This window comes from Octopus bimaculoides, chromosome 5, assembly GCF_046866305.1.
Source record: "Octopus bimaculoides isolate indiv1 chromosome 5, ASM4686630v1, whole genome shotgun sequence".
Lineage (NCBI taxonomy): Eukaryota > Metazoa > Mollusca > Cephalopoda > Octopoda > Octopodidae > Octopus > Octopus bimaculoides.
Genome location: NC_142932.1, coordinates 31,548,325 through 31,575,824, shown reverse-complemented (window position 1 = coordinate 31,575,824; position 27,500 = coordinate 31,548,325). Strand labels below are relative to the sequence as shown.

The following is a 27,500-nucleotide window of genomic DNA, read 5'->3' as shown; positions in this document are numbered from 1 at the left end:
TGTATGATGCCGGTTCAGCCAGAGAATAGACATTTAGTCACTTCACGCAAACAAATGATTGTCTCTTGTACACTGTCGACAACGACGGAGGATCTTTCGTTTACTGTTTGAATAAAAGACGAAATGGTCGTTGCTGGAACGCATCTGATAATAGATCCAGACGACCATTACTGACAAGGCCTTCCGTGATTGAATCACGTTGATTCAACATGCCGATTTTGCCAAGGGTATCTGTACACACACGTCTGGAGAATATTCAGCTAATGTGTAGCTGGTACAGATGATTAGACAACTGAATAGTCATCGTGGAAAACAACGGAGAACCATTACTACTTTTAATACAATAAAAATAACAAAACCAAAACAAAACACTACTCGTGACTAAGAGACCCGCAAAACCGTGCTCAGTATTGCAGAAAAAGTATGCAATAAAACTATAGGATTAAATACCGCAAGGCATCGTCACCGATGCTTTAAAGATTCCGATAATGGTCACTAATTTAGGATCCTCTCAGATTTTGGCACAAGGTACAAATTTCGAGAGGTAGGAAGGTCAATTACATCAACCTCAATATTCAACTGGTACTTATTTGATCGATCCCGAAAGGATGAAAAGCAAAGTCAACCTCAGCGGAATTTGAACTCAGAACTTAGACGGACGAAATGTCGTTAAGCATTTTATCCGGCATTTTGCCGGACCGAATATTGAAAGCAGGCCAGCAATTTTGAGGGGAGGGGCAAATCGATTACATGGAGCCCAGTATCCACTAGCACTTTATTCGACTCCGAAAGAATAAGAAGCAAAGCCGACCTAGGCGAGATTTGAACCCGGAACGTAAAGGGTCAGAAGAAATACGGTTAAGCATTTTGTGTCTACCTTCGTAAGTCCCAGGTGGGGTATCGATAGTATTAGCTGTTGTTGTTGTTGTTCTAAACAAAACATCTAATATTCATCCACACCACCGCCAGATCTCACACCACCCCGGTGGGTAGTGGTGGCGTTACAACAACAGCAGGGGTGCTTGCTAATAGCCAAAATCTTGGATCCGTTTCACACCAGATGATGGATGGGCCACGATCGAAGAGGACAGGGGGTGGGGGAGAGGGTAGACGAAGATGGCTTAGGTACCGGGTGAATGGGTGTGAGTGCATGCATGTGTGTGTGTGTGTGTGTGGAAAGTGGGGTGGTGGGAAAGGAGGAGACAACTGATTGTATGCGGACGGGATGGCTAATTGGAAACATAATATTTGATACGATTGCGTACGTGTATGTGTGTGTGTGTTTGTACATGTGTATCCATACACCAGCTATTTACTACTACTACTACAATTAATATCACTTATAATAGGAGTAGTAGTAGTAATAACAACAAATAATAATATATGCGTATACACAGGCAATTATTTGTATTCGATTACCTTATGTAAATGTGTGTATATGGGTATATACAAATATAAATACACCCGCATTTATCTAATAGCTTATGTAAATATGTGTGTATATATGTGTGTAAACGCACATATACACACGTTTATCTAATTGCCAGCTGTAAATGTATATCTGAATATAGACACTTATACACACCTACCTGAGACATATACATACATGCGCGTCTATGATACACACGTATGTGTGTGTGTGTGTGTGTGTGTGTGTGTGTGTGTGTGTGTGTGTGTGTGTGTGTGTGTGTGTGTGTGTTCATTCTACGCATGTATCTGAGCGAGCCCTTATATAAATGTTTACCATCAGGTGAAAACTCTGTGCCCACCCGTTCTACTTAACCGTCTGGTATACAAAGGGACCTGTTGTACACCTTGTCATGCAACAACGATGATGATGATGATGATGATGATGATGATGATGATGATGATGATGATGATGATGATGATGATGGGGGTGGCGATGGTGGTTGTGGTGGTAGTAATAATGATAGTGATGAAGATAACTGGTATGGAGGTGGTGGTGATGACAATGCTGATGATAATATGGTGATGAAGAAAGCGTTGATGATGGTGATGGTGATGATGAGAACAGTGATGTGATGGTGGTAGTGATGATGATGATGATGATGATGATGATGACGATGACTGAGATGACCAATCCACACATGCCCATCCATCTACATGCAACCCAGGGTTAGACCATAGGCTTACAAAGAATAAGTCCTGGGGTCGATTTGCTCGACTGAAGGCGGTGCTCCAGCATGGCCACAGTCAAGTGACTGAAACAAGTAAATGAGTAAAAGAGTAACACCGGACAATATTCACTCGAAACGATCCAAGTTCAAATGACACCTAAGCTAAATTTGATAATATTTCAGCCATATTGGTGTCCAGTTTGACACACAAACACATAGATTAACAGTAAAGGTGGTACAATCGATTACATCGATGACCAGTTGAATTGATTGATATTTATTTTATTTTAACGAATCTAGAAAATGGCGATGGATTTTAAACACAAACCGTTAAGGAAAGCACATGCGTGGCTGTGTGGTAAGAAGCTTGCTTGCCAGCCACATTGCTCCAGGTTCAGTCACACTACGTGGCACCTTGGGCAAGCGACTTCTGCTATATAGCCTCAGGCCGACCAAACCCTAGTGAGTGAGTCTGGTAGACGGAAACTGAAAGAAGCCTGTCGGATGGATGGATGGATGGATGGACAGATAGGTAGATAGAAAAACAGGCAAACAGATAGATAGATAGATAGATAGACAAACAGACAGACAGATAGATAGACAAGCAGACAGACAGACGAACAAACAGACTGACATCCAGAGAGATAGACAGATAAATAGACAGATAGATAGACAGATAGATAGATAGATAGATAGATAGATAGATAGATAGATAGACAGACAGTGTGTTTTTGCGCCTGTGTTTGTCCCCTACCACCGCTTGACAACCGGTGTTGGTATGTTTACGTCCTCATAACGGTAATTCGGCAAAAGAGATCGATAGAATAACTACTGGGGTTGGGTCATTCGATAAGAAAAAAAAAATCCTTCCAGATGTTGCCTCAGCGATGCCGCAACCGAATGATTGAAACGTGTGAAAGATAAAAAAGAAACCACAAAGGTAATTAAACACGGTAAGACATTTTGGAATGTCTTTGAACGGAAGTTTGTTCGACGCGCCGGAGTTGAGATAAATATAACTCGACAACAACAATCAGCATGGTTATTTAGGTCAGACGTTCGCTTCACCCTTGGTCCTATCGGATGGTCCGGCAGGCAGGTGAAAGGGTGTAGCTTCGTGGTTAGGATATTCGAATCACGATCGTAAGGCTGTGAGTTCAATACCCGGCAGTGCGTTGTGTCCTTGAGCAAGACATTTTATTTCACCTTTGCTCCAGTCCATTCAGCTGGCAAAAATGTGTTGTACCTGTATTTCAAAGGGGCCAGTCCTGTCACATTCTCTATCATGCTGAATCACCCTGGTAACTGCATTAAAGGATGCACGTATTTGTGGAATACTCAGCCACTTGCACGTTAATTTGATGTACAGGCTGTTCTGTTGATCAGATCAACTGGAGACCGTAACGTCGTAACCGACGGAGTGCCAGCTTTTGGTCCGATTGGTCAGTTGGTCAGTCGTTTGTTCGGATAATCAATCACTTGGTTGTTCGACTGGCTGCTTGAATGGTCAATTGGTTGGTCAGAAAATCGGTTGGTTGGTCGCATGGTCAGTCAGTCGGTCGGTCGGATGGCCGGCCGTTTGGTCAATTGCCGGTTCTTCGGTCGGATAAATCGGTCGATTGCCTGGCTGGTTTGTTGGTTGGTCGCCCGTTTGGTTGGCTGGCTGGTCGGTCGGTCGGTTGCCACGTACTCTTATCAACAGAGACATCTACGTGGTGCGTGACGTGACGATAGGTTTCAGTTGGAAGCGAGAAGATGCCGCCAGGGGGCGTTGGGATGGATGGTATCCAGTCTGAAATATTAGCTTATCAAATATTTTTAAAAAAAACCCAAAAAAACCAAAAAAAAAAACCAGAATAAAGTCACCTGTCGCTGGAAAACAATTAAATAGGTGTACACGTCAACAGCAATGATTGGATCCGATTACGAGGTGTAAAGTGATCGAGAAATCGATAGGAGATCGATTGATTAGCCACCTTAATTTGTCCGATGATTGGAGGGCAGTACGAACCGTGTGAGAGTGTAACTGCGTTGATATTTACGTCCGATGACAGGAAAGGCGATAGAGGATGGCGGCGTGGAGGAAGGAGAAGAAGAGGCAGGTAGGGTTGGAGCCGTGATGGAAGAGAAGAGGAGGAGGAGGCTGTTGTGTGGCGTAATGGCGAAAGATGAACAAAACAAAGAATAAATAAATAAATAAATAAATAAATGAACGAAGGCAGAAAGGTAGATTTCGATTAATTCCTATGGGAGAATAAAATGGAAAGAAAATGATTTATACAGAGAATATACGACAGACTGTTATGTGTAGAATAGGGGTGAGAGGGAGAGAGAGAGAGTGTAAATGCGGTGATAATCGCAACAGGCGGATTATTTTCTCTCGTATCTAACTCTCTTATTTATGTACTGACATCAAAGAACGCCGCTGTAATAGCTATCATCATCATCAACAACACCATCATTAAAGAGCATCAGCTCTACTGGAGCACGTTAATTTCACAGGCTGGCTGTTCTGTTGATCCGACCAAACTGGTACGCTCGTCGTCGTAACCGACGGAGAGTCAGAGACAAAGAGCGATAGACAGAAAGGTAGGTAGATAAGATAGATAGATAGATAGATAGATAGATAGATAGAGAGGGGTAGATAGATAGATAGATAGATAGATAGATAGATAGATAGCTCTCACTCCTTCCTCTTCCGGTCAACCAGTAAATTCCCCAGGCATTGGTTCAGTCATCAGTTTTTGACATATGTCAATAACAATATTGAATATTTTATGCCATTTCTCGTCATTAGTCAGGTACGAATCGAGAAGGAGCGAAATAAGTAACACGAACCTCTTAGCGATGTAGCGGCGTGGGTTCGGTTTACAAAGCTGGCAGGGTGAGTAGGAGATGCAGATCTACTCTGTCTATCATATTCTCTCTCTTTCTGTCTGTCTGTCTCTCACGCAGACCGAGGGGAAGGTGGGGTTTAGGTAGAAAGAAGAATATCCAGCTGTCATCATATTTTGGGCAGCGTATGTAATGACCATAAAACAAGGAGAGACCCACCGCTGAACAATCAAGCAACAAGACGCCACGTTACACACACACACACACACACACACACACGAGCGCGCGCACAAACGTGGTCGAGTGATTAAGAAGTTCGCATCGTAATGATGAGATGCTAGGTTCGATTTCAACACGCGGCATATCTTGAGTACACAGTAATGGGTCATCTCCGAGCCCGGTGAAGTGAAGGGAATCGAGTAGATGGAAACTGTATGGAAGTTTACATTGTACCTGTCAGTAATACAAAAAGGGGTAACATAGGCGCAGGTGTGGATGCGTGGCAAGTAGTGTGCTTCTCAACCACATGGTTCTCAGTTCAGCCCCACTGTGTAGCACCTTGGGCAAGTGCTCTCGGTCCGCCCAAAGGCTTGTGAGTACATTTGGTTCACGGAAGTTGAAAGAAGTCCATCGTATATATATATATATATATATATATATATATATATATATATATATACACACACACACGGTAATGGATGTATATACATATTTCAAGAGTTATTGCTCTCTCATCAGCATTACATCCAACCCATCAAGTTTCCACAAACGTATTGCTTATACACCCACAAAGTTTAGTGAAACTAAGCTGAGCAAAACGAAATGCCGTCTTTCCGAGCAATTGGTATTTACGTACCAGTTGCCAGGAATGTGATTAATATGTAAATTGATCTACCTCATAGCGATACACCGCTAAACTTAATGGGTATATTTAAGCAATGCGTTCGTCGATAGTTGATGGGTTGGAAGTGGCGCTGATGAAAGAGCAATAACTCTTGAAATATGTATCTACACACCCATTACCTATTTTTTCTATCTTCGATCATATTGCTTATATAGACGTATTCGTATACGAAACAACGTTACTTTAAGTGTTGGCTCTGAGTTCTTTGGAAAATCTGAAGAGTTAAACTTGAAAATCTACCACTTCTGCATTACTATCAACACAACCACCTTTACGAAGCCACCACTTCTAAACTGCCTCCAATACCTCTAAAAACACACCAACCCACCTAAGCCTTATCACTACTAAACTACCACCAACACAGCTATCTCCACCTGCGCACCACTACTACTTCCCTACTACTACCTGTACCATGACAGTCATACGAAACTACACTACCACCATCATATTTATACACAACACCACTACAACCATTACCACAACTATACACAACTACGAGAGCTACAACCAATATATATATACTACATACCCCCTTATATACCCGGGTAGGTAACAACGACGACAACAACACAACTGTTGTTCTTAGTTGTGTAGGTGCTGATGTTCATTTCGATAACACACCTGGTCAATTAAAGCATCAGGTGATACAAGAGTGGAGGTGGGATTCTCACCCCCACCTCACTCTCTGCCGCCACCACCATCACTATCGCTATCTCCTTGGTCGTACCTCACCACGACCACACACCGCTGGAGTATGAATGAAAGAAGTGAGCGGGGAGCAGGAGGAGGAGGAGGAGAACGAGGGACTTTAACACAAATGTAAGAAGCTTGTTTTCCTCACCTTTTTCACACGCACACACACATATATATACACACACAAAATGGTATATTCACACCCCACACGATATCTTCACATACGCATAGACACATGCACCACACACATACATGAACATATATATATATACACACACACATATATATATACACACGAGTATGCATGCACACACACGTGTGTATATTATATATATATATATATATATATATATATATATATACATACCATACCAACATAAATGTCAACACATGCATTTTATATATGTACACACACACACACACACATACACACACACACACACATATATATATATATATATATATATATATATATATATATATATATATATATATATATATACATGCGCACATACACCATTTTCCGCAGAGTTTCTGAGATGAGAACAAAAAATTCATTATATACCCCGCCTCTCAAACCTCCACTTTCGACAACACACTCACACACCTCCCTCCAACCCTCCCCCTGTCACTACCTACTCATTAACATTCACACAACTCCGCTCGTTATCATTATTATTATTATTATTATTATTATTATTATCGTTAGGATTATTGTCACACCTGGTCACATTGGTTACACACACGCACACCGACGCATTCACACACACATACGTGCGCACACACACCTAACTTATTACAACTCCACGCATTGTCAATCCACAAGTCGTGCTAACAACAATCTTCTCTACGTCTACTTAACACACCTGTTTCTAGCGAATACACGTTATACATGTGTGTATGTGTATGTGTGGGTGGGTGTGTGTATTTTGTGTGTGTGTGTGTGTGTGTATGTATGTAATATATACAAACGTACAGACACATCAAAGCAACACGTAGACACACACACACACCGTATCATATTCATTATCAAAATTCAAAGATAACTTTACCTCTTCAATTAACCATACGAGACAGTCACATGCAAACACGTGCTTGTAGATGTGTCTGTCTATCTGTCTGTCTGTCTCCCCCTCCCCGTACCCACCCCTCTCTCTCTCCTAACCTTTTTGGGAAAGATATTTTTAGGCGCAGGTGTGGCTGTGTGGTTTAAGAAGTTTGCTTCCTAACCACATTGTGCGCGGTTCAATTCCGGAGCGTGGGACCATGAGCATGCATTCTTTTACAATAAGCCTCGGGCCGACCAGAGAGTCTTGTGAGTGGATTTGGTCGACGGAAACTGAATTTGAACTCGAGAAACGTAAAGACGGACGAAATGCCGCTAAGCATTTTGTCCGGCCCAGTAACGATTCTGCCAGCTTGTGTCATATGTATTATTGGTTTCAAATCTTGGTATAATGCCAGCGATTTTGAGCTGGGGGGGGGGGCAAATCGATGATATCGGCCTCAGTGTGCAACTGGTAGTCATCCTGAAAGGATGAAAAGTAAAGTCGACCTTGGCGGAATTTGAACTCAGAACGTAAGGACCTACGAAATGCCGTTAAGCATTTTGCTCGGCGTAATCTTTTACTCTCTTTTACTTGTTTCAGTCACTTTGACTGTAGCCATGTTGGAGCACCACATTTTAGTCGAGCAAAACGACCCCAGGACTTATTCTTTGTAAGCCTAGTACTTATTCTATCAGACTATTTTGCCGAATCACTAAGTTACGGGGACGTAAACACACCAGCATCGGTTGTCAAACGATGTTGGGGGGGAGAACAGATATACAAACATATACACACACATACATATATACGACGGGCTTCTTTCAGTTTCCGTCTACCAAATCCACTCACAATGCTTTGGTCGGCTCCAGGCTATATAGTAGAAGACACTTGCCCAAGGTGCCATGCAGTGGGACTGAACCCGGAACCATGTGGTTGGTAAGCAAGCTACTTACCACACAGCCATTCAACAATTCTTATTTCTTTACTGCCCACAAGGGGCTAAACACAGAGGGGACAAACAAGAACAGACAAAGGGATTAAGTCGATTACATCGACCCAAGTGCGCAACTGATACTTAATTTATCGACCCCGAAAGGATGAAAGGCAAAGTCGACCTTGGCGGAATCTGAACTCAGAACGTAAAGACGGACGAAGTACCGCTAAGCATTTTGCACGGCGTGTTAACAATTCTGCCAAGCTCTGTCTTCCGGACGAGGTATCTAGTGCTAAATATACTTCGACCGTGACTTCAATGCTCCTAGATCACAGTTCTGTCTCGTGGAGATACGAACCAGTAATCCATAGATTGTGTAGTCCGGCACTCTACAAACTTTGCCACCTGCAACAGTTAGTTACACACGGCAATGGAAGTTATATACAAAAGGAGGAGAAGGACAGAAGGCAAGAGAAAAGGGAGGAGGCAGGATGAGGAGGAGGAGTAAGAGGTGTAGGGGAGTGTTCAGGTGATTGGGAAGAACATATTCTCTCTATAAACGTGTTAAACTCCTCGGATTAGTGTCAACTCCTTGTTAAGTGGGGAACTTTCCCTGCAGCTGATAAAATGACCGTCACCAGCACCAGCCCCATCTCCTCCTCCCCCTCCACCACCACCAGCATCACTATTTCTTACTTATATATCCATCCACTCACACACACACACACACAGTCCGTTTTTACTTCCATCGCCATGAGCCAAACAAGGTGCCTCTACGTGGTTGATCGATTTGCTAGAAATAGCAAGTAAATCTTCCTCAAATCATATGGCATTCTCTTATTTGTTTCAGTCATTTGACTGCGGCCATGCTGGAGCACCGCTTTTAGTCGAACGAATGGACCCCAGGACTTATTCTTTGTAAGCCTAGTACTTATTCTATCGGTGTCTTTTGCCGAACCGCTAAGTTACGGGGACGTAAACACACCAGCATCGGTTGTCAAGCGATGGTGGGGGAAACAAACACACACATACATATATCGGGCTTCTTTCAGTTTCCGTCTACAAAATCCGCTCTCAAGGCTTTGCTCGGCCCGTGGCTATAACAGAATACGTCAGCCCAAGGTGCCACACAGTGGGACTGAACCCGGAACCATGTGGTTGGTAAGTAAGCTACTTGCCACACAACCACTTAGTGTCGTCTTGTAGAGCATAAACGCGAAAAAAGGACGTTCTTTGACGTGTTCCTGCACAGATGAAAAGGGGAGGAGCGGGATGGGTACGGCTGGAATGTCGTTTGACCACTGGCCTGCTCAGTCACCGCCCGAGCTGGGGCAAAACAACAAAACTACCATCAGCAACATCACCTCGTCTCTCACTAGATATGCATGTCTATCTGTAAAGTGTATGTGTGTGTGTATGTGCGTGGTAGTGTTTGATGTGTGAGTGTGTGTTGTGTGGTGTATGAATGTGTGTGTATGTGATGTGCGAGTGTGTGTGTATGTGTGATGTATGTGATGTGCGAGTGTGTGTGTATGTGAGTGTCTGTGTGTGATGTATGAGAATGTCTGAATGTGTGTGTGTGACACCTGATGTGCGAGTGCGTGTTGTGTGGTGTTTGAATGTGTGTGTGTGATGTATGAGTGTGTGTTGTATGAGTGTGAGGTGTGTGTTGTGTGATGTGTGTGTGAGTATGTTGTGCGATGTAGGAGTGTGTGTGTATTGTGTGATGTGTGTATGTGCGCGATGTATGTGGTGTGCGTGTGTGTGTTGTTTGATGTGTATGTATCGTGTGAAGTGTGTAAATGTTGTGATGTACGAGTGTGTGTGTTTGTGAATGTATATGGTGTGTGTGTGTGTGTGTGTGTTATGTGATGTATGAGTGTGTGTGTGTGTGAGTTTAAGTTTATGATGTGAGTGTTTGCACGTAATGATGAGTCTCAACCACCACCACCACCGACAAATCATGCGTATAAAGGTTATCAGTAGATCTTGCTGCATGCATGAGTGGTCAGAGCAGGGGGTGGGGATAATAAAAAAAGAAAAAAAAAGACATTCAACAACCCCGCCATACCGTAACAGTATTCGAACATGGAGATTTAGTTTCGGGTACGAAGGTCTCGTATTTGTTTTTATTTATTGGGTCTTTGGTCGATCGACTCACCCACTTCCTTTCCTTCACCCACATTATCGTCATCGGTCCCCACACCCCGTTTAACAACATCGTGGGGTGTAAAGCGGGTGGATGTAGTGAGGAGGTAGCGTGGAGGATATGGATTACTGGTGTAAGACCATGGTGAAACATTCGGGTAGCGCAGAACATCTTCTTTTACTTGTTTCAGTCACTGGACTGCGGCCATGCTGGGGCATCTCCTTGAAGGCTTTTCGACCAGCGGTTCTCAACCGCAGTTCTCAGGATCGTTCACATGCGGCCCTGAAGCATCCTTCCGGTGGCCCCCAACGGTCTTTCCTCTAAAAATGTAATGATTTTTTTTCTTTAATTGACTTGTTTTACTCTTTCTGGTGTGACCCCTTGAAAAAATCCAGGTTTAGGATCTGGCTCGGATGCGATTTTTTTCCCACGAGAGTTCCGGACTCCAGTTATAAACTCATTTACATACAGCCAATCAGAGTTCGACTATCAAACTAATTCATGAGCGTATAACAAGTGATGGGCGATAAGATAAGATCACTTGGGTAAGGAATGACCATGCTTTTTTCTCTTTTAATAATGCTTTTTGTTCTTGTTCTTGTTTCAACAATGGCTGCTTCTGCGTAGTTATTTGTGTTGTTGTTTACTTTGTAAAACATTAAGGGGAGAGGGGTGCTAACACATCACCCTCAACCCACATCTTTCCCATCCACATCTTTACCACATGGGTCCCTAACAAAATCCGATAATAGGTAGAGATGCAAATCTATCTAATTACTTGTCTCCTTCTAAAGTCCGACATAACTTGGCGATCGGTCGGCTTGCAACACCGTTCTTCGTCTTGAGTTTACTTGGTAGAAGGTAAGCTCTGATTGGCTGTATGCAAATGAGTTCATTACTGGGGTCCAGAACTCTCGTGGGGAAAAATTTCGCGGATCGGATATCAAAAAGGTTGAGAACGACCGGTTTAGACAAACGAATCAACTTCAGTACTTGTTCAATCGGTCTCTTTTGCCGAACCGCCAGATTGCGGAGACGTAAACAAACCAACACCGGCTGTCAAGCGAGGGAGGACAAACACAAAGGGATGCACACACATACACACACGCAGGCACATATACCATGGGTTTCCACACAGTTTCGGTCAACTAAATTCACTCACAAGGCAGTTATCAGCCCAGGACTGTATTCGGACATGATAAGACCTTTCGCTGCGGAGATAGCCACAGGAGAATTTTTTTTTATTCAACACTGCTTCGTACAACATACGCATACATTCATATCTACACACACGCGTGTGTATGTGTGTGTGTTTGTCCGTATTTGTGTGTAACGATTATTCCTCTATTCCAGGCGTCTTGACCGTCCACTGGCGTAGGACGTATATCTGCCAGAGGGTCAGGGGTTGCTCAGGGTCGTGTTACTGTATGACGTCCTGGCCCTAGGGCCCTCTCGAGTATACGGACGATCATATCGCTGATATCGCTTATCCCGTACCATTTTCCCTTGAAATGTCACAGAACATTCCAGACATGCGATTCACCGCCATAATGGTGCTTTGCAAACACTTTACTAAATGACAAATATCATTCCCCCCCCCCGCTCCCTTAAAAGTCATGACCACCACTATCAGCACCACCATCATCATCATCAATTACAACAACAACAAAAGCGACTGTCTGCAAGGCAACAAAATTAAACACCGACTGCAACCAGCAACACCATGCAGCGTCACTTACCGCCGCTGCCGCCACCAGCAACAGTTAAAACAATACGAAATGACACCAGCAACACGAGAAACAATAATACAGACAGTCCTACTTTTGTAAGAGACCCCCCCCCCAAAAAAAAAACAACAACAAAACTCAAAAAACAAGAGAGAGATAGAGATAGGCGCCGGGGTGGTTGTGTGGTAAGAAGCTTGCTTCTCAACCACACGGTTCCGGGTTCAGTCCCACTGGTTGGCACCTTCGGAAAGTGTCTTCTACTATAGCCTTGGGCGAGCAAAGTCTTGGGAGTGGATTTGGGAGACGGAAACTGAAAGAAGCCTGTCGCATATATACATACATACACATATATATATATATATATATATATATATATATATATATAGGTTATGAGCAGTAGTGGTGTCAATGGGACATTGACACCACTGGAAACAGCTGTAAGACCTATTTATAAATGTTCTAAAATCTACACAGCCTTGGTTTTTTAATCTCATTACGGAAAGTAAATCCATATGTGTGTGTGTGTGTGTGTGTTTGTCCTCCCGCCATCGCTTGACAACCGATGTTCGTGTGTTTATGTCCCCGTAACTTAGTGGTTCGGCTACAGGGACCTATAGAATAAGTACCAGGCTTATAAAGAATAAGTCCTGGGGTCGATTTCTTCGACTCAAAGCGGTGCTCCAGAATGGCCGCAGTCAAATAACTAAAACAAGTTTAAAAAAAAAAAGATGTAGACAGACAGACAGGCAAGCAGAGAGAAAGACATGAAGTAGAGTCAAACAAACAGACAAAGATAACAGAAATTAAAAAAGTGCCGAGAATAAATAAAACCAAAAGGATTTTTATAAGAAAAAAATACAATTACAGACGTTGGTAGGATTTTCTTGACTGCATATTTATTGGCTTTGTAAATAAAGCAATGGCTATTTTGGCATGGATGACCACTGGTCAAAGTTAACTACATGAAATGTACACAAAACGGCGGTGGACAGAGATACATGTAAACAAACAAGGAGGCTTCGTAAACTAACGCGTACGGCCACAAAGATAACAATCTTTAAATATACACTGAACTGACCTGTGGTGAGGGAAGTGACCACTGTCTTAATTAAACTGACCTCCCAACCTGAAATGACCACGGCCTTAAATAAACTCAAAATCAGAACTGACCAGGGTCTACACAAAAACAACACGTGTTGGCCAGTATTCTTTTATTTTTTTCTTTTACTAGTTTCTGTCATTTGACTGCGGCCTTGCTGGAGCATCGCCTTGAAGTGTTTTAGTCGAACAAACCGACTCCAAGACAGGACTTTTTTTTTAAAGCCTGGTACTTATTCTATCGGTTTCTCTTTGCCGAACCGCATCGTTACGCGAACGTAAACACATCAATACCGGTTGTCAAGCGGTGGTAGGGGACAAACACAGACACACACACACATATATATACATGTGCTTCTTTCAGTTTCCGTCAACCAGGCTTTGGTCGGCCTGAGGCTGTAGTAGAAGACACTTTCCCAAAATGCCACGTAGTGGGACTGAACCCAGAACCATGTGGTTCAGAAGCAAGCTTCTTATTTCTTTATTGTTCACAAGGGGCTAAACATAGAGGGGACAAACAAGGACAGATAAAGGGATTAAGTCGATTACATCGACCCCAGTGCGTAACTGGTACTTAATTTATCGACCCCGAAAGGATGAAAGACAAATTTGACCTCGGCGGAATTTGAACTCAGAACGTAATGGCTGACGAAATACCGCTAAGCATTTCGCCCGGTGTGCTAATGTTTCTGCCAGCTCGCCGCCTTCTGCTTTTAGAACTCTTTATCAAAACCAGCGTCAGATGTAAAGTTCTTCAAAATCATTCAGAGAGATTCCCAAGCTTCTTACCACAGCCACGCCTGCGCCTATATGTTCGTGGTAAAGCTGTAAACTACCTTGTTTTTGGGCCACCGCGTTTAGCGATTTCGAGTCGACGAGGGAGCAGCTACATTGTTAATGTAGTCCAAGGTGCCCTTCACCGAACATCGCCAAATCAAAAGGCGAGATAGTCACAGCTGGGTCGCCTTTTATCATAGGTCTGGTCCATCAGGGCTAACTTGACGTTAAACAAAAGCAACGACCCTCATCCCGTCTTAGAAAAGAGGAACAGACGTTAAATAAGATATTCGTAGGAAGACCCCGTTTCTCAAAAATAAGACTGGTGGATCACGGTTGGAACGTCTTTAACCTTAAGGTCTTCTCAATCAGGATTGATCAGAAGAAACCAAACGACAACAGCCATATATATTTATTTGCTTGGAAGTCCTTCCAAGAGTTGGCAGAAACGTTAGCATGCCGGGCGAAATGCTTAGCGGTATTTCGGCTGCCGTTACGTTCTGAGTTCAAATTCCGCCGAGGTCGACTTTGCCTTTCATCCTTTCGGGGTCGATTAAATAAGTACCGTACCAGTTGCGCACTGGGGTCAATGTAATCGACTTAATCCCTTTGTCTGTCCTTGGTTGTCCCCTGTGTTTAGCCCCTTGTGGGCAATAAAGAAATAAATATATGTTCGCTATTGTTTTAACCTGGTCGTTTCTGTTACTGTCTCAAACCAATCACTGGCTCTACCTCCCTCCCTCCCTCCCTCCCCTCCCTCCATCTCTCTTGTGACCTATTATCATAAACTTACTAACCTCTGACCTACGGATCACAACGACAAGACTTAAAATAAACTAACCAGTGGCAGACACATTCATGACACACAAGAAGATAAACCTCTTAAGCCACCAACGAAGACAGGGGCCCTCTACACGGTTGATCGACCTACTAGAAATAGCAGCCAAATCTCATTCTTTTGACTCCAAAAAAGACATAAGTTAATGTGGTCCTAAATCAGCAGTTCTCAACCGCGGCTCCGAGGGCCACAGGCAGCCTTGAAGCGTTCCTCCGGCGGCCCACGACGGTCTTCCCTTCATGAACATTATAAATTTTTCTTTACTCTCTTTTACTCTTTTACTTGTTTCAGTCATTTGACTGTGGCCATGCTGGAGCACCGCCTTTTAGTCGAGCAAATCGACCCCAGGACCTATTCTTTAGAAGCGTAGTACTTATTCTATCGGTCACTTTTGCCGAACCGCTAAGTTACGGGGACATAAACACACCAGCATCGGTTGTCAAGCGATGTTGGTGAGACAAACACAGACACAAACATATACACACACACACATATACATATATATATATATATATATATATATATATATATATATATATATATATATATATACATATATATATATATACATATATACGACTGGCTTCTTTCAGTTTCCATCTTCCAAATCCACTCACAAGGCTTTGGTCGGCCTGAGGCTATAGAAGAAGACACTTGCCCAAGGTGCCACGCAGTGGGAATGAACCTGGAACCATGTGGTTGGTAAGCAAACTACTTACCGCACAGCCACTCCTGCGCCTATAGCTGTTTTTTTTTTTTCTGCGGCCCTCTAAAAATTCCAGGTTTTACACCTGGCCCAGATATTAAAAAGGTTAATAATCACTGTCTCAAATACGTTTAGACTGACTTTAGAGAAAACAGCAAATGATCACAGCCACAGACCAGAAGGGAACTTCTGCATCAAGTTCCCTTAGCTAATTGCAAGGGTAAATTTCAAGTACATAAAAGCATGGTGGGGTGCATCAAAGGAACCTTTGATTTCACAATTTATATTTGTGGAGGCGCGTGGCCTAGTGGTTAGGCTGTTGTATTCACGATCACTAGATCGCGGGTTCGATTCCCCTGAGTGGGCGGCGCGTTGTGTTCTTGAGCAAAACACTTTATCTCACGTTACTCCAGACGATCAAGGTGGAATGTTGACCAGCTCGCCTAGTCAGCAGGGTGGCGTCATTTGAAGGCTAAAACAATGCAAAAGCGCATTTTGACTAGCGATGTGTAACAACATTTGATAGCCTCGTCGTTCACGTCATCACGTGATAGTAGATTATTATTATGGACTTATGCCTTGGCTCGTGGTATTGATTCAAACGTTCTGCGCTCAGATTTCAAATTCCACCGACATCAACTTCGCCTTATTTTTTTCTTGAGGTCGATACAAAAGAAAAAAAAGTACCAATCCAGAACAGGAGATTGGCAAGATGCCTTGTGACGTTTGATCTGACTCTTTGCATTCTGAGTTCAAATCCCAACATTGATTACTGTTGTGTCGACGCCCCCAAGCGAAGTGTGTGTGTGTGCGTGCGCGCGTATCCAAAAACCAAAGAAGAGGTCCGTTGGTATGAAATGTAAACACAGGCACACACGTTTGAGAACAAACTGTCATTTGCAGTAACACACAAAGACACACACACACACACAAAGAAGCGAACAAACTATTGAAGACAAGCAGAGAAAACAAATGCATGCACACAAATATATACACATGTAGAAAGACAAAAGACAAACAGACCGAAACGTACAAAGGATTAATAACAAACACATGCACAAAATGCTAAAACAAATAGAGAGAGAGAGAGAGACTAAGGCAGCGTTTTTTCAGACTGTGGGTCCCGACCCTTCAGTGGGTCGCGACAAAAACGTTTGAAATACGCTGGACTAAGGTATACACACACACATACATACATACAATATGTATACACACACACACAGAAGACATGCACGCATTGATACATGAACATACACACACATATAACTGTACACAGACATAGCTAGACACACACAGACGTAGCTAGACACACACACACACAAATACATGTACAGCGGTACTCGCACACATACCTACGTGCATATATATATACACACACACACGCACTGAAAATACACACGTTCGACAATACACATACACAGACACACACGTTCGACAATACACACAGAGACACACATACATACACGTTCGATAAAACACACACACATACAAAGAAATACACACGTTTGACAATACACACACACAGACACACATATATACACGTACGACAATACACATACACACACACACGTTCGACAACGCACACACACAACCACAACAGACAAGTAAATAAACAAAGATCAAAGCTAAAACAAACTTCCTTTTATGCTAACAAAACTTTGCCGCTAAACTGGGTGGATGGGTGGGGGTGGGATATAGTGGGTGACGAGAAGCGGGTGGGTGGGGAGAAGGTGATGGAGAGGGAGAAGTGGCGGAGTCGAGGTAAGGAGGGGCGGGTGGGAGAGTGCAGGCTTAGAACACCATCACCACCAATAAATACTTATTACTATTACAACTATCATCACAGCTTTTACTAGTAGACACCACCACCACCATACTAATAGTACAATGAAGTTAGTATACTATTATTTGGTGTTATGGTGACGGGATTGCTTTTGTTGTTCGTGTTGGTCTGGCCAGGCTGGGGCATCGCCTTGAAGAATTTTAATTGAATGAATCGACACCAGAACTTTTCTTTCCTTTTCTTTCTTTCTTTTTTTTTCTTTTTTGAAGTCAGGTACTTATTCTATCGGTCTGTTTACCGAACTGCTAAGTTACGGGGACGTAAACACACCAACACCGGTTATTAAGCGGTTGTGAGGAACAAACAAGACTCAAAGACACACACGCACATAAATACATATATACGACAGGCTTCTCTCAGTTTCCGTCAACCAAATCCACTGACAAGGCATTGGTCGGCCCCCGGACTATAGTAGAAAACATTTGCCCAAAATGTCACGCAGTAGGAATGAACCTGGAACCATGTGGTTGGGAAGTAAATTTCTTACCACACATCAACACCTGGGGTGAACGTAACATCCCAGGAGTCCATTGTGTAGCACCTATCAGCAAGGAATTTGTTTGCTGATTCCCGTAAAGAAGAGCTAGTGCTCTTGTGAGATTCATCAGTACAGCAGATAGCTTTGACTGATAAGATAAGGTCACTCGGTTAAGGAATGGTTATGCTTCTTTTCCTCTTGTAATAATGCTTTTTGTTCTTGTTCTTGTTTCAATCATGGCTGCCTCTGCGTAGTTATTTGTGTTGTTTACTTTCTAAAATAGTAAGGGGGGTTCCTAGAACATCACCCTGTACCCACAATTTCCCTATCCACATCTTTACCCTATGGGGCCCTAACAATATCCGATAATAGGTATAGATGCCAATCTATCTAATAACTTGTCTCCTTCTATAAAATCAGGCATAACTTGGTGATCGGTCGACTTACAACACCGCTTAAGGTGAACTTTGGTTGGCTGTATGCAAATGAATTCATTCCTAGGGTCCGGAACTCTCGTGGGAAAAAAATTTCGCCGCCTGATGGGACCACAAAGCTGCTCAGATGGCGCTGTTCACCAGACACACACACACACACACACACACGTAATAGTCACACATACATTATCCATACCTAGACAGAAACACTGCTGTGTCATTTAGGGAGAAACATAAAGCGTGGACGAGAGAGGGAGAGAGAGAGAGGGGGGCGGGAACGAGAGGTCAAAACGCGTGATGATCTCTGGACTAAATTTGACTCGGTGGAAACTATGTAAATGAAGGTGGAAGGGAGGTAAGTAGTACTAACTAGATTTAATCTGTCTGGGGAGGAAATGCTCTGCATCACCACCATCATTACGACTGCTCCCACCGCCACTATCTCTGTCTTTCGCCACTACAATTAGAAACAATTCCTTTCTTTTTGTCTTTAAGATGCTTGTCCCTTTTTTTTTTTTTTTGGTCTGGGAGACAACAGGTTTTAATGGTGTAGAAAACAAAGGTGGTGACGCATCTAAGAAGAAGCTAGTCCCCCGCCTCCATCTCCACCACCGATCTATAAAATATTGACATCGTAATGGTGTAGGAAGCAGAAGAGACACTGAGATACACTGTTTCTCCTTCCACCACCACCACCACCATCAAAGAATACGTGGTGTTGATGGCGACAGTGAGGGTGAGAAAGAAAAGATCTTGTCCCTTCCTCTCTCTCTCTCTCCCTCCTCTCTTTCTTTTATGTTTCACCCCCTCGGCTGCTTTCTCATCCCTAATCTGACCTCCTCTCCCCACCTCTTTGTCTCTATCTGGCAACAAGAGGTAGAGGGAGGAGTAGAGATTTATAACACTACGTCCACTTTCTAATCATGTCCATCTTCATAGCTGTACAGGTAAAGATGATGATGATTATGGTGGTAGTAGTATTAGTATTAGTAGTAGTAGTAGTAGTAGTAGTAGTAGCAGTAGTGGTGGTGGTGGTGGTTTGTGATAAAGATGTGAAAATTATTTATATAAAAGATGACATGTTGCCCTGTAAATGGTGTTTAAAATCTATAAATAAACTTCCTCCGCCCTCCACCTTTTGTCTCCAGGTGGACAGTGGTGGACAATGGACTCTAGATTACTGTATTCTTTAAGGGGCAAGCACAGTGCTTGACCACTTCAAGTTGTAAGGAGATCAACCACATACGTGCACCACAGTTAATTAACTCTGCGAGCCAACTCACCCATCCTCTACTCTCTTTTCTAAGTGTCACTGTGGTTTTGGCTTTGATTATTGTTGCTGTCGTTTTCCCTTTATTCTTTTTTCTTGTCTACTCCACCCTAAGTGCTTGTTATTCACCTTTTAGTCCCTCTTTTGGTTTGTTTGTATGCGTTTTTTTGTTAATCTATGTATCTATCTATATATCTGTTGTCTTTATACGGCTATATATATATATATATATATATATATATATATATATATCTAGCTATGTCTCTAAGTGTCTATATATCTTATGCTTCTTTGAATTCCAGAAATTAACCAACCTACCTATCTACTTATCTATCTATCTATCTATCTATCTATCTATCTATCTATCTATCTATCTATCAATCTATGCATTCATCCATTTATCTACAAGTTAATATATGTCATTGTTTGTCTGTATCTATCTATCCATCTGTCTGTCTATCGGTCAATGTGTTTATCTATCTATCTACTTGTCTGTCAATTGTCTCTCTCTCTGTAGCCCAGGGGTTGTGGCACCAATAATTATTTATGTATGTCTGTACCTGACTATGTCTCTGTGAATCCATCTATCAGTCTATCTACCTATCTAGCAATTTCTTAGCCTCTCTCAATCTACCAGCATATCTATCATCTAGCTACCTATCCCTGTACATTTACTTTCATCTCACTTCCAACTCACTCTACCACTCATCCATTCCATCCCTATGTTTATATTTTCTCTCTGCCAATATAAACATGATCCTAGATTCTTTTCTATTCTTTTACTTGCTTCAGTCATTTGACTGTGGCCATGCTGGAGCACCGGACAAATCGACCCTAAAATTTATTCTTTGTAAGTCTAGTACTTATTCTATCGGTCTTTTTTTTGCTGAACTGTTAAGTTATAAGGACGTAAACACACCAGCATTGGTTGTCGAACGATGATGGGGGGGGGGGCAAACACAGACACACAAACATATACATATATAAGAAGCCCATCGTATATATATACACACACACACACACACACACATATATATATATATATGTATATATATATATATATATATATATATATATATATATATATATATATATATATATATATATATATGCACACACACACAACAGGCTTCTTTCAGTTTCTGTCTACCAAATCCACTCACAAGGCTTTGGTCGGCCTGTGGCTATAGTAGAAGACACTTGCCCAAGGTGTCACGCAGTAGGACTGAACCCGGAACCATGTGGTTGGTAAGCAAGCTACTTACCACACAGCCACTCCTATGGTTGTTATATTTTTTTGATAACATAATAGGTTAGATAGGATGATGTCTATATAACAATATTACAATAACAAATAAGATGTTTCGCATGTATAGTAATATGACAATCATGAAATTAGCATTAGCTTATCTCACTTTTCTCGCAGAACACCTAGGAACCTTTTGCGACATCCTGGGGTTCTGGGGAACCCTGGTTGAGAAACATGATATGGGTGTGATGGAGTGAAAGAAACACAAGCAAAGCCAGAAAGATTAGAAACAGAGAAGATTAAAATAAAGCGTGTGACATGTACCTTGACTGTCTTCAGAGAGGTCCGAGATGGATGGTACTTTCTGAATAGTACCAAGATGAGGTTGAAGAGGTGTATCATCACAAGCTTCTGACAGATTCAACAAGGACAGATCATGGGCACAGTTTGGTTTCAGAGAAGCACTGCTGTCACCGTACGTCATCTGAAATAGATAAATGAGAGAATATTGAAGATTAATATTGCCATTCATTGCTCAGCATGTTTGTCCCCCACTTGACAACCAGCGCTGGTGTGTTTGGCCTATCCCTGTAACTAAACGGCTCAGAAAAAAAAAGAGACCGATAGAATAAGTACCAGGCTTTAAAATTAAAAAAATCCTGCGGTTGATTTGTTCAACTAAAACACCGTCAGGGTGGTGCCATAGCATGGCCGCAGTCAGAATGACTAGAAAATATAAAAGGTATATAAATTAAAACAGTAAGGTAAAAAGTTGGATATTAATTAATATCAATTTAATATCAGGGAACTTAGCACATTGAAAGAATCAGGAGATTCAGAAAAATTATCTGAGATCTCAAAGGATTATTGTATATGTATATATAACGGAGACCATTAGGTGGACGGTTAGTGTGCTAGGAGATCACATGTAATGCGTCTACTAAGACCGAATTGTTCTCAAAGAAAAGGTATATATATTTAGCTGTGGCCAGATGGAGCAGAAGACATAGATGCCACTGGCAAACATTAAAAATAAAATGTACCCGTGGGGTTTAGATAGCAAACCCTGCTTCGTATTGTAAGAGAGAAGTAAAAAAAAAAAAAGAAAATGCCATCTTTGTTATTTGTAATAGAGCATAAGATAGACTTTCCCCTTATCATGACAGGGTTCGCAGCAACCATCAACTTCTCCCTGAAGTCCTATACACTACCATTATCATCTTGCTTTCCCTTGAGAATTACCTCACACTTCATTCAGGTAATGTCATGAGACAGCACATCTATACATGTATCTACACACACACACATATATGTGTGTGTGTGTGTGTGTGTGTGTGTGTGTGTGTGTGTGTGTGTGTGTGTGTGTGTGTGTGTGTGTGAGCATACATTTGATCATATATAGTGCACTTTGTATACCATTCGAGGAGAGAATTGCGATGTTTCAAAGTCCTTCGTCACAGAAACTGTTCTCTCTCCCAAAGGAAGGGTTTCGCTTAAAATCTCAGTAACATTTTCTCCTGATGTCATACAAAGTTAGTAAACTTTATTAAATATTTTTTGCTTTAATGCAGACCGCAGAAGAGCACAGACTCAAAACATTAGAGACTTCTTTTTGAGCATCAACCTAATACACCCTCTTTACTTGTTTCTCTGTTTATTTTTTTACTTTGTTTTGTTTTATTTTTGTACCACACACACACACACCCTTATATATATATGTATATATATATTATTTTCTTTTATTCTTTTATTTGCCCAGGGTGCCATGCAATAGGACTGAACCCAGAACCATGTGGTTGCAAAGCAAGCTTGTTACCACACAGACACGCCAGTGCTACATGTTACATATACTTATATGCATACATATTTGCTTTCATGCATGTGTTACATATACATAGGAATACATACATATGCACATTTATATATATAACAAAAAAAAGTTATAAAAGACACACACACACAAAACAACGAAATGACAAAAAGTAAATGTATGAAAGAAAGGGAAGAAAAAATAAAGAAAGAAGAAAAGAAAGGAAAATAGATCATGAAAAAAGAAAATTAAACAAGACAGACAACTTAGAGGAAGATAAAGAGAGAGAGAGAGAGAGAGAGAGAGAGAGAGAGAGAGAGAGAGAGAGAGAAAGAGAGGGGGAGAGAAAGCGGCAGACGGACGGACAGGCAGATAGACAGACAAACAGCCAGACAAATAGCTAGCTAGCAAGATAGATAGATAGGTAGATAGATAGATAGATAGATAGATAGATAGATAGATAGATAGACACATACAGAGAGAGAGAGAGAGACAGATAGATAGATAGAGACAGACAGACAGGCAGAGAGACAGATAGATAGACAGACAGACAGACAGACAGACAGACAGACAGATAGATAGACAGACAGACAGATAGATAGTTAGAGACAGACAGACAGGCAGAGAGACAGATAGATAGATAGACAGACAGACATAGATAGATAGATAGACATACAGACAGACAGACAGACAGACAGACAGACAGACAGACAGACAGATAGATACATAGATAGATAGATAGATAGATAGACAGACAGATAGTGAAATCGTAGAAAAAAGAGAGACATTTTTAAAGTAGGTGAGTTGAAAAAACTGGGGCAGCAAGACAACACTTATCTGTTATGTGGTGGGTGTAGATGAGGGGGAGGGGTATGAGGACGGTTTGAAGGGGAGAAAGAGGGAGAAAAGAGAAAGAGAAGCAGAGAGAGAAAGAGGGAGAAAGAGAGAGAAAGAGACAGTACACAGCAGGTTTTCTTGTTCCAAACTTGTACTGCTGTTCATTTGATTATCATTGTTGTTGCTACTATTATTATTATTATTATTATTATTATTATTATTATTATTATTATTATTATTATCATCACTACTACTACTACTATTAGGTGGAGTGCCAGAAGCCATAGAGTCCCTGACTGACTGCCTGTGGTGGGGGTGTTGAAGGGAGCGGGGATACGGGTGCTGGGGGGAGGGGTCTAAGGGTGAAGTTCTGCTAGTTTAATGATAGTTTTTTGGGGGGTTTTCAGTCTTTTTTTGCAGTGTTTAACTATGTGTGTCCTTTCTTATAAACATGTTCCCCCTGTTGAAATCCTCTCCGTTTGTTAAGGGGCCAAGGTTGACTTTTCGCTTTCCATATTTCATCCCTCTTTTTCGTTGAGGGGTCGGTTAGTTTGACAGAACACGAACTTGGGGGTAGGTTCCCCTCGATAAAATAAAAGTGTTTAGGGGTTAGGTCAGATCGTTGCTCCAGCGTAGGCTTTCGTTCCGTCCCCTCCATCCAACACAAATGGCCGCTCTCCTCCTTTGCTGTCTTCATTTTCTTTCCATTTGTTTTAGTCATTTGGCTGCGGCCAGGCTGGGGCACAACCTTGAAGGGTTTTAGTCAAACAATTCGACCTCAGTACCTGCTTTTTGTTTTATTCTTTCTTTACAGTTTGGTACTTATTTTATTGATCTCTTCTGCTGAACAGTTATATTAATGGGGACGTAAACAAACCAACACTGGTTTACAAATGGTAGTGGAAAATAGACACATCATAAAGACACATATACACAAACACAGGGCGTTACTTCTGCTGCACTCTGTATTTTGAATTAATCATTTGTTAACCCTTTCGTTACTGTATTTATTTTGAGATGCTCTGTGTTTCTTTCAATTAATTTTAAATACAACAAAGAATTTAGTAAAATAACTTAGTTATCATTAAGCTAGTGTTAGGAACATAGATTGTGACTAAGGTTTGGTGGAAGATTTTAATTCAGAACTTATGAAAACAAGACATTTGTACTCAGAGCCAGAGGCAGTTTCAGCCAGGTTGGTATCAAAAGGGTTAATAATTGTTTCTCCATTATATATTTTAACCCTTTTGTTACCATATTTCTGTTGAGAAGCTCTGTGCTTTTTTCAATTAATTTTAAATATAACAAAGAATTTAGTAAAATAACTTAGTTATTAAGCTAGTGTTAGGAACATAAATTGTGACTAAGGTTTGGTGGAAGATTTTAGTTCAGAACTTTTGAAAACAAGACATTTGTGCTACAGAGCCAGACGTGGTTTCAGCCAGGTTGGTATCAAAAGGGTTAACACATCTAATTTCAGTACCAAAATGGGTTGGATGTGGTGAACCGTAAGGCTGCACCAAATTCCAACGTCTGCTTTGGCATAGTTTCTCCAGTTGACTGCCCTTCCTGACACCCACCACTTTGTAATATCTATTATTATTATTATAAAGGCTTCGGAGCTGACAGAATTGTTAGCAGAGATGGGGGGGGGGGAAACAAATACACACACACACACATATATATATATATATATATGACAAGCTTCTTTCATACAGTTCTATATTTAAGAGATGAGGAATTATTTACATTATTTACATTTGACGGATATTCGTCCTCATCTTGTTTGTTGTTAACACAACGTTTCGGCTGATATACCCTCCAGCCTTCGTCAGGTGTCTTGGGTTAATAATTGGGTTAGTAATAATAATAATAATAATAATAATAATAATAATAATAATAACATCGAAAGGAATGAGAACCCAGGTTCGAAATTTCCCCAAGACACCTGACGAAGGCTGGAGGGTATATCAGCCGAAACGTTGTGTTAACAACAAACAAGATGAGGACGAATATCTGTCAAATGTAAATAATGTAAATAAGCTTCTTTCAGTTTCCATTTACCAAATCCACCCACAAAGCTTTAGTTGGCTTGCAGCTATAGTAGAAGACATTTGCGCAAGGTGCCATGAAGTGGGACTGAACCTGGAACCATGGGGCTGGGAAGCAAGCTTCTTACCACACAGCCAAAACCTGAGCCCATTGTATAATTAACCCCTCCCAATACCACCACCACAACCATATCTACCACCGCCACCACCACCACTACTACTACCATATCTACCACCGCCACAATGACGACAACCACGACTACCACCACCACTGCCACTACGTCATTATCACAGCTACCACAACCCGCTACAACATGTACTACAAAATTTATTTCTTTTCGATCCACTAGTCAAGCAGGTTGGCTACGGAAGGAAGCATGTGTGCTGTTCACTTCAGGTGGCTTGTTCAGAAAGGGGGGGGATGTTAAGGTGAGGGGTGGGAGCAAAAGTGTGGAGTGACATTAAACTACTACTACTACCACCACCACCGACACCATTGCTATCCTAGACTATTTCTAACCATATTCATCAATACCATTGCCTAAATCACCTCTACTACTACTACTACTACTCCTACTACCACCACCACTGCCGCTACTACTACTACTACTACTCCTACTACCACCACCAGTGCCGCTACTACTATCACTACCACCACCACCACTATCCTAGATTCTGTTACTGCTACCACATCATTTTTTTTTCAGTCACTAAGTTGTGAATTGAGGTGGATCAGCTGCTATTTCTAGCAGATCAAGTAAATGCATGAATGGGCTGGTGACTCAATCAGAGCTGGTTCAATATTGGGAATTATAAAGGCGGTGAGCTGGCAGAAACGTTACTACGCCGAGGCATTTCATTTGTCTTTACGTTCTGAGTTCAAATTCCGCCGAGGTCGACTTTGCCTTTCATCCTTTGAAAATTGATAAATTAAGTACCAGTCGCGTACTGGGGTCAATCTAATCGACTGGCCCCCTCCCCCAAAATTTCGGGTCTTGTGCCTAGAGCAGAACAGAATGTTAGGAATTATATTAAAAAAAAAGTGTTAAAATATTTTGTGTATTTTTTAACATTTTACTTGTGTCAGTCATGAAACTGAGGCCATGCTGGGGCACCGCCTTGGAGAATTTTAGTCGAATGAATCGACCCCAGGTCTTGTTGTTTTTTCTAGAGTTTGGTGCTTATTTTATTGATCTCTTAGGCTGAACTGCTAAGTTACAAGAATATAAACACATAGGTTGTCAAGCAGTGACGAGGCACAAACACACACACACACACCCACACACAGAAGCTGTGCTCCAGCATGGCTGCAGACAGATGACAAACAAGTATAATAATAAAGGAATACACACATATATAAACATGCACACACATACACACATATATAGACATACACACATATATATACATGCACACACATACACACATATATAGACATACACAGATATATAAACATGCACACACATACACACATATATAGACATACACAGATATATAAACATGCACACACATACACACATATATAGACATACACACATATATAAACATGCACACACATACACACATATATAGACATACACACATATATAAACATGCACACACATACACACATATATAGACATACACACATATATAAACATGCACACACATACACACATATATAGACATACACACATATAT

General features: G+C 41.6%; 1 protein-coding gene across 6 annotated transcripts in view; it reads right to left on the bottom strand.

The window, feature by feature from the left end:
- Positions 1-27,500, bottom strand: part of LOC106878581 (protein c-ets-1-A) — a 208,469-nt gene that overhangs the window by 138,926 nt on the left and 42,043 nt on the right. For all 6 annotated transcript variants that reach the window (XM_089352150.1, XM_089352152.1, XM_089352151.1 and 3 more), the window contains exon 3: positions 21,447-21,606. In XM_089352150.1, the coding sequence (XP_089208276.1) occupies positions 21,447-21,606 (160 nt within the window). The remainder of the gene's footprint in view (positions 1-21,446; positions 21,607-27,500) is intronic.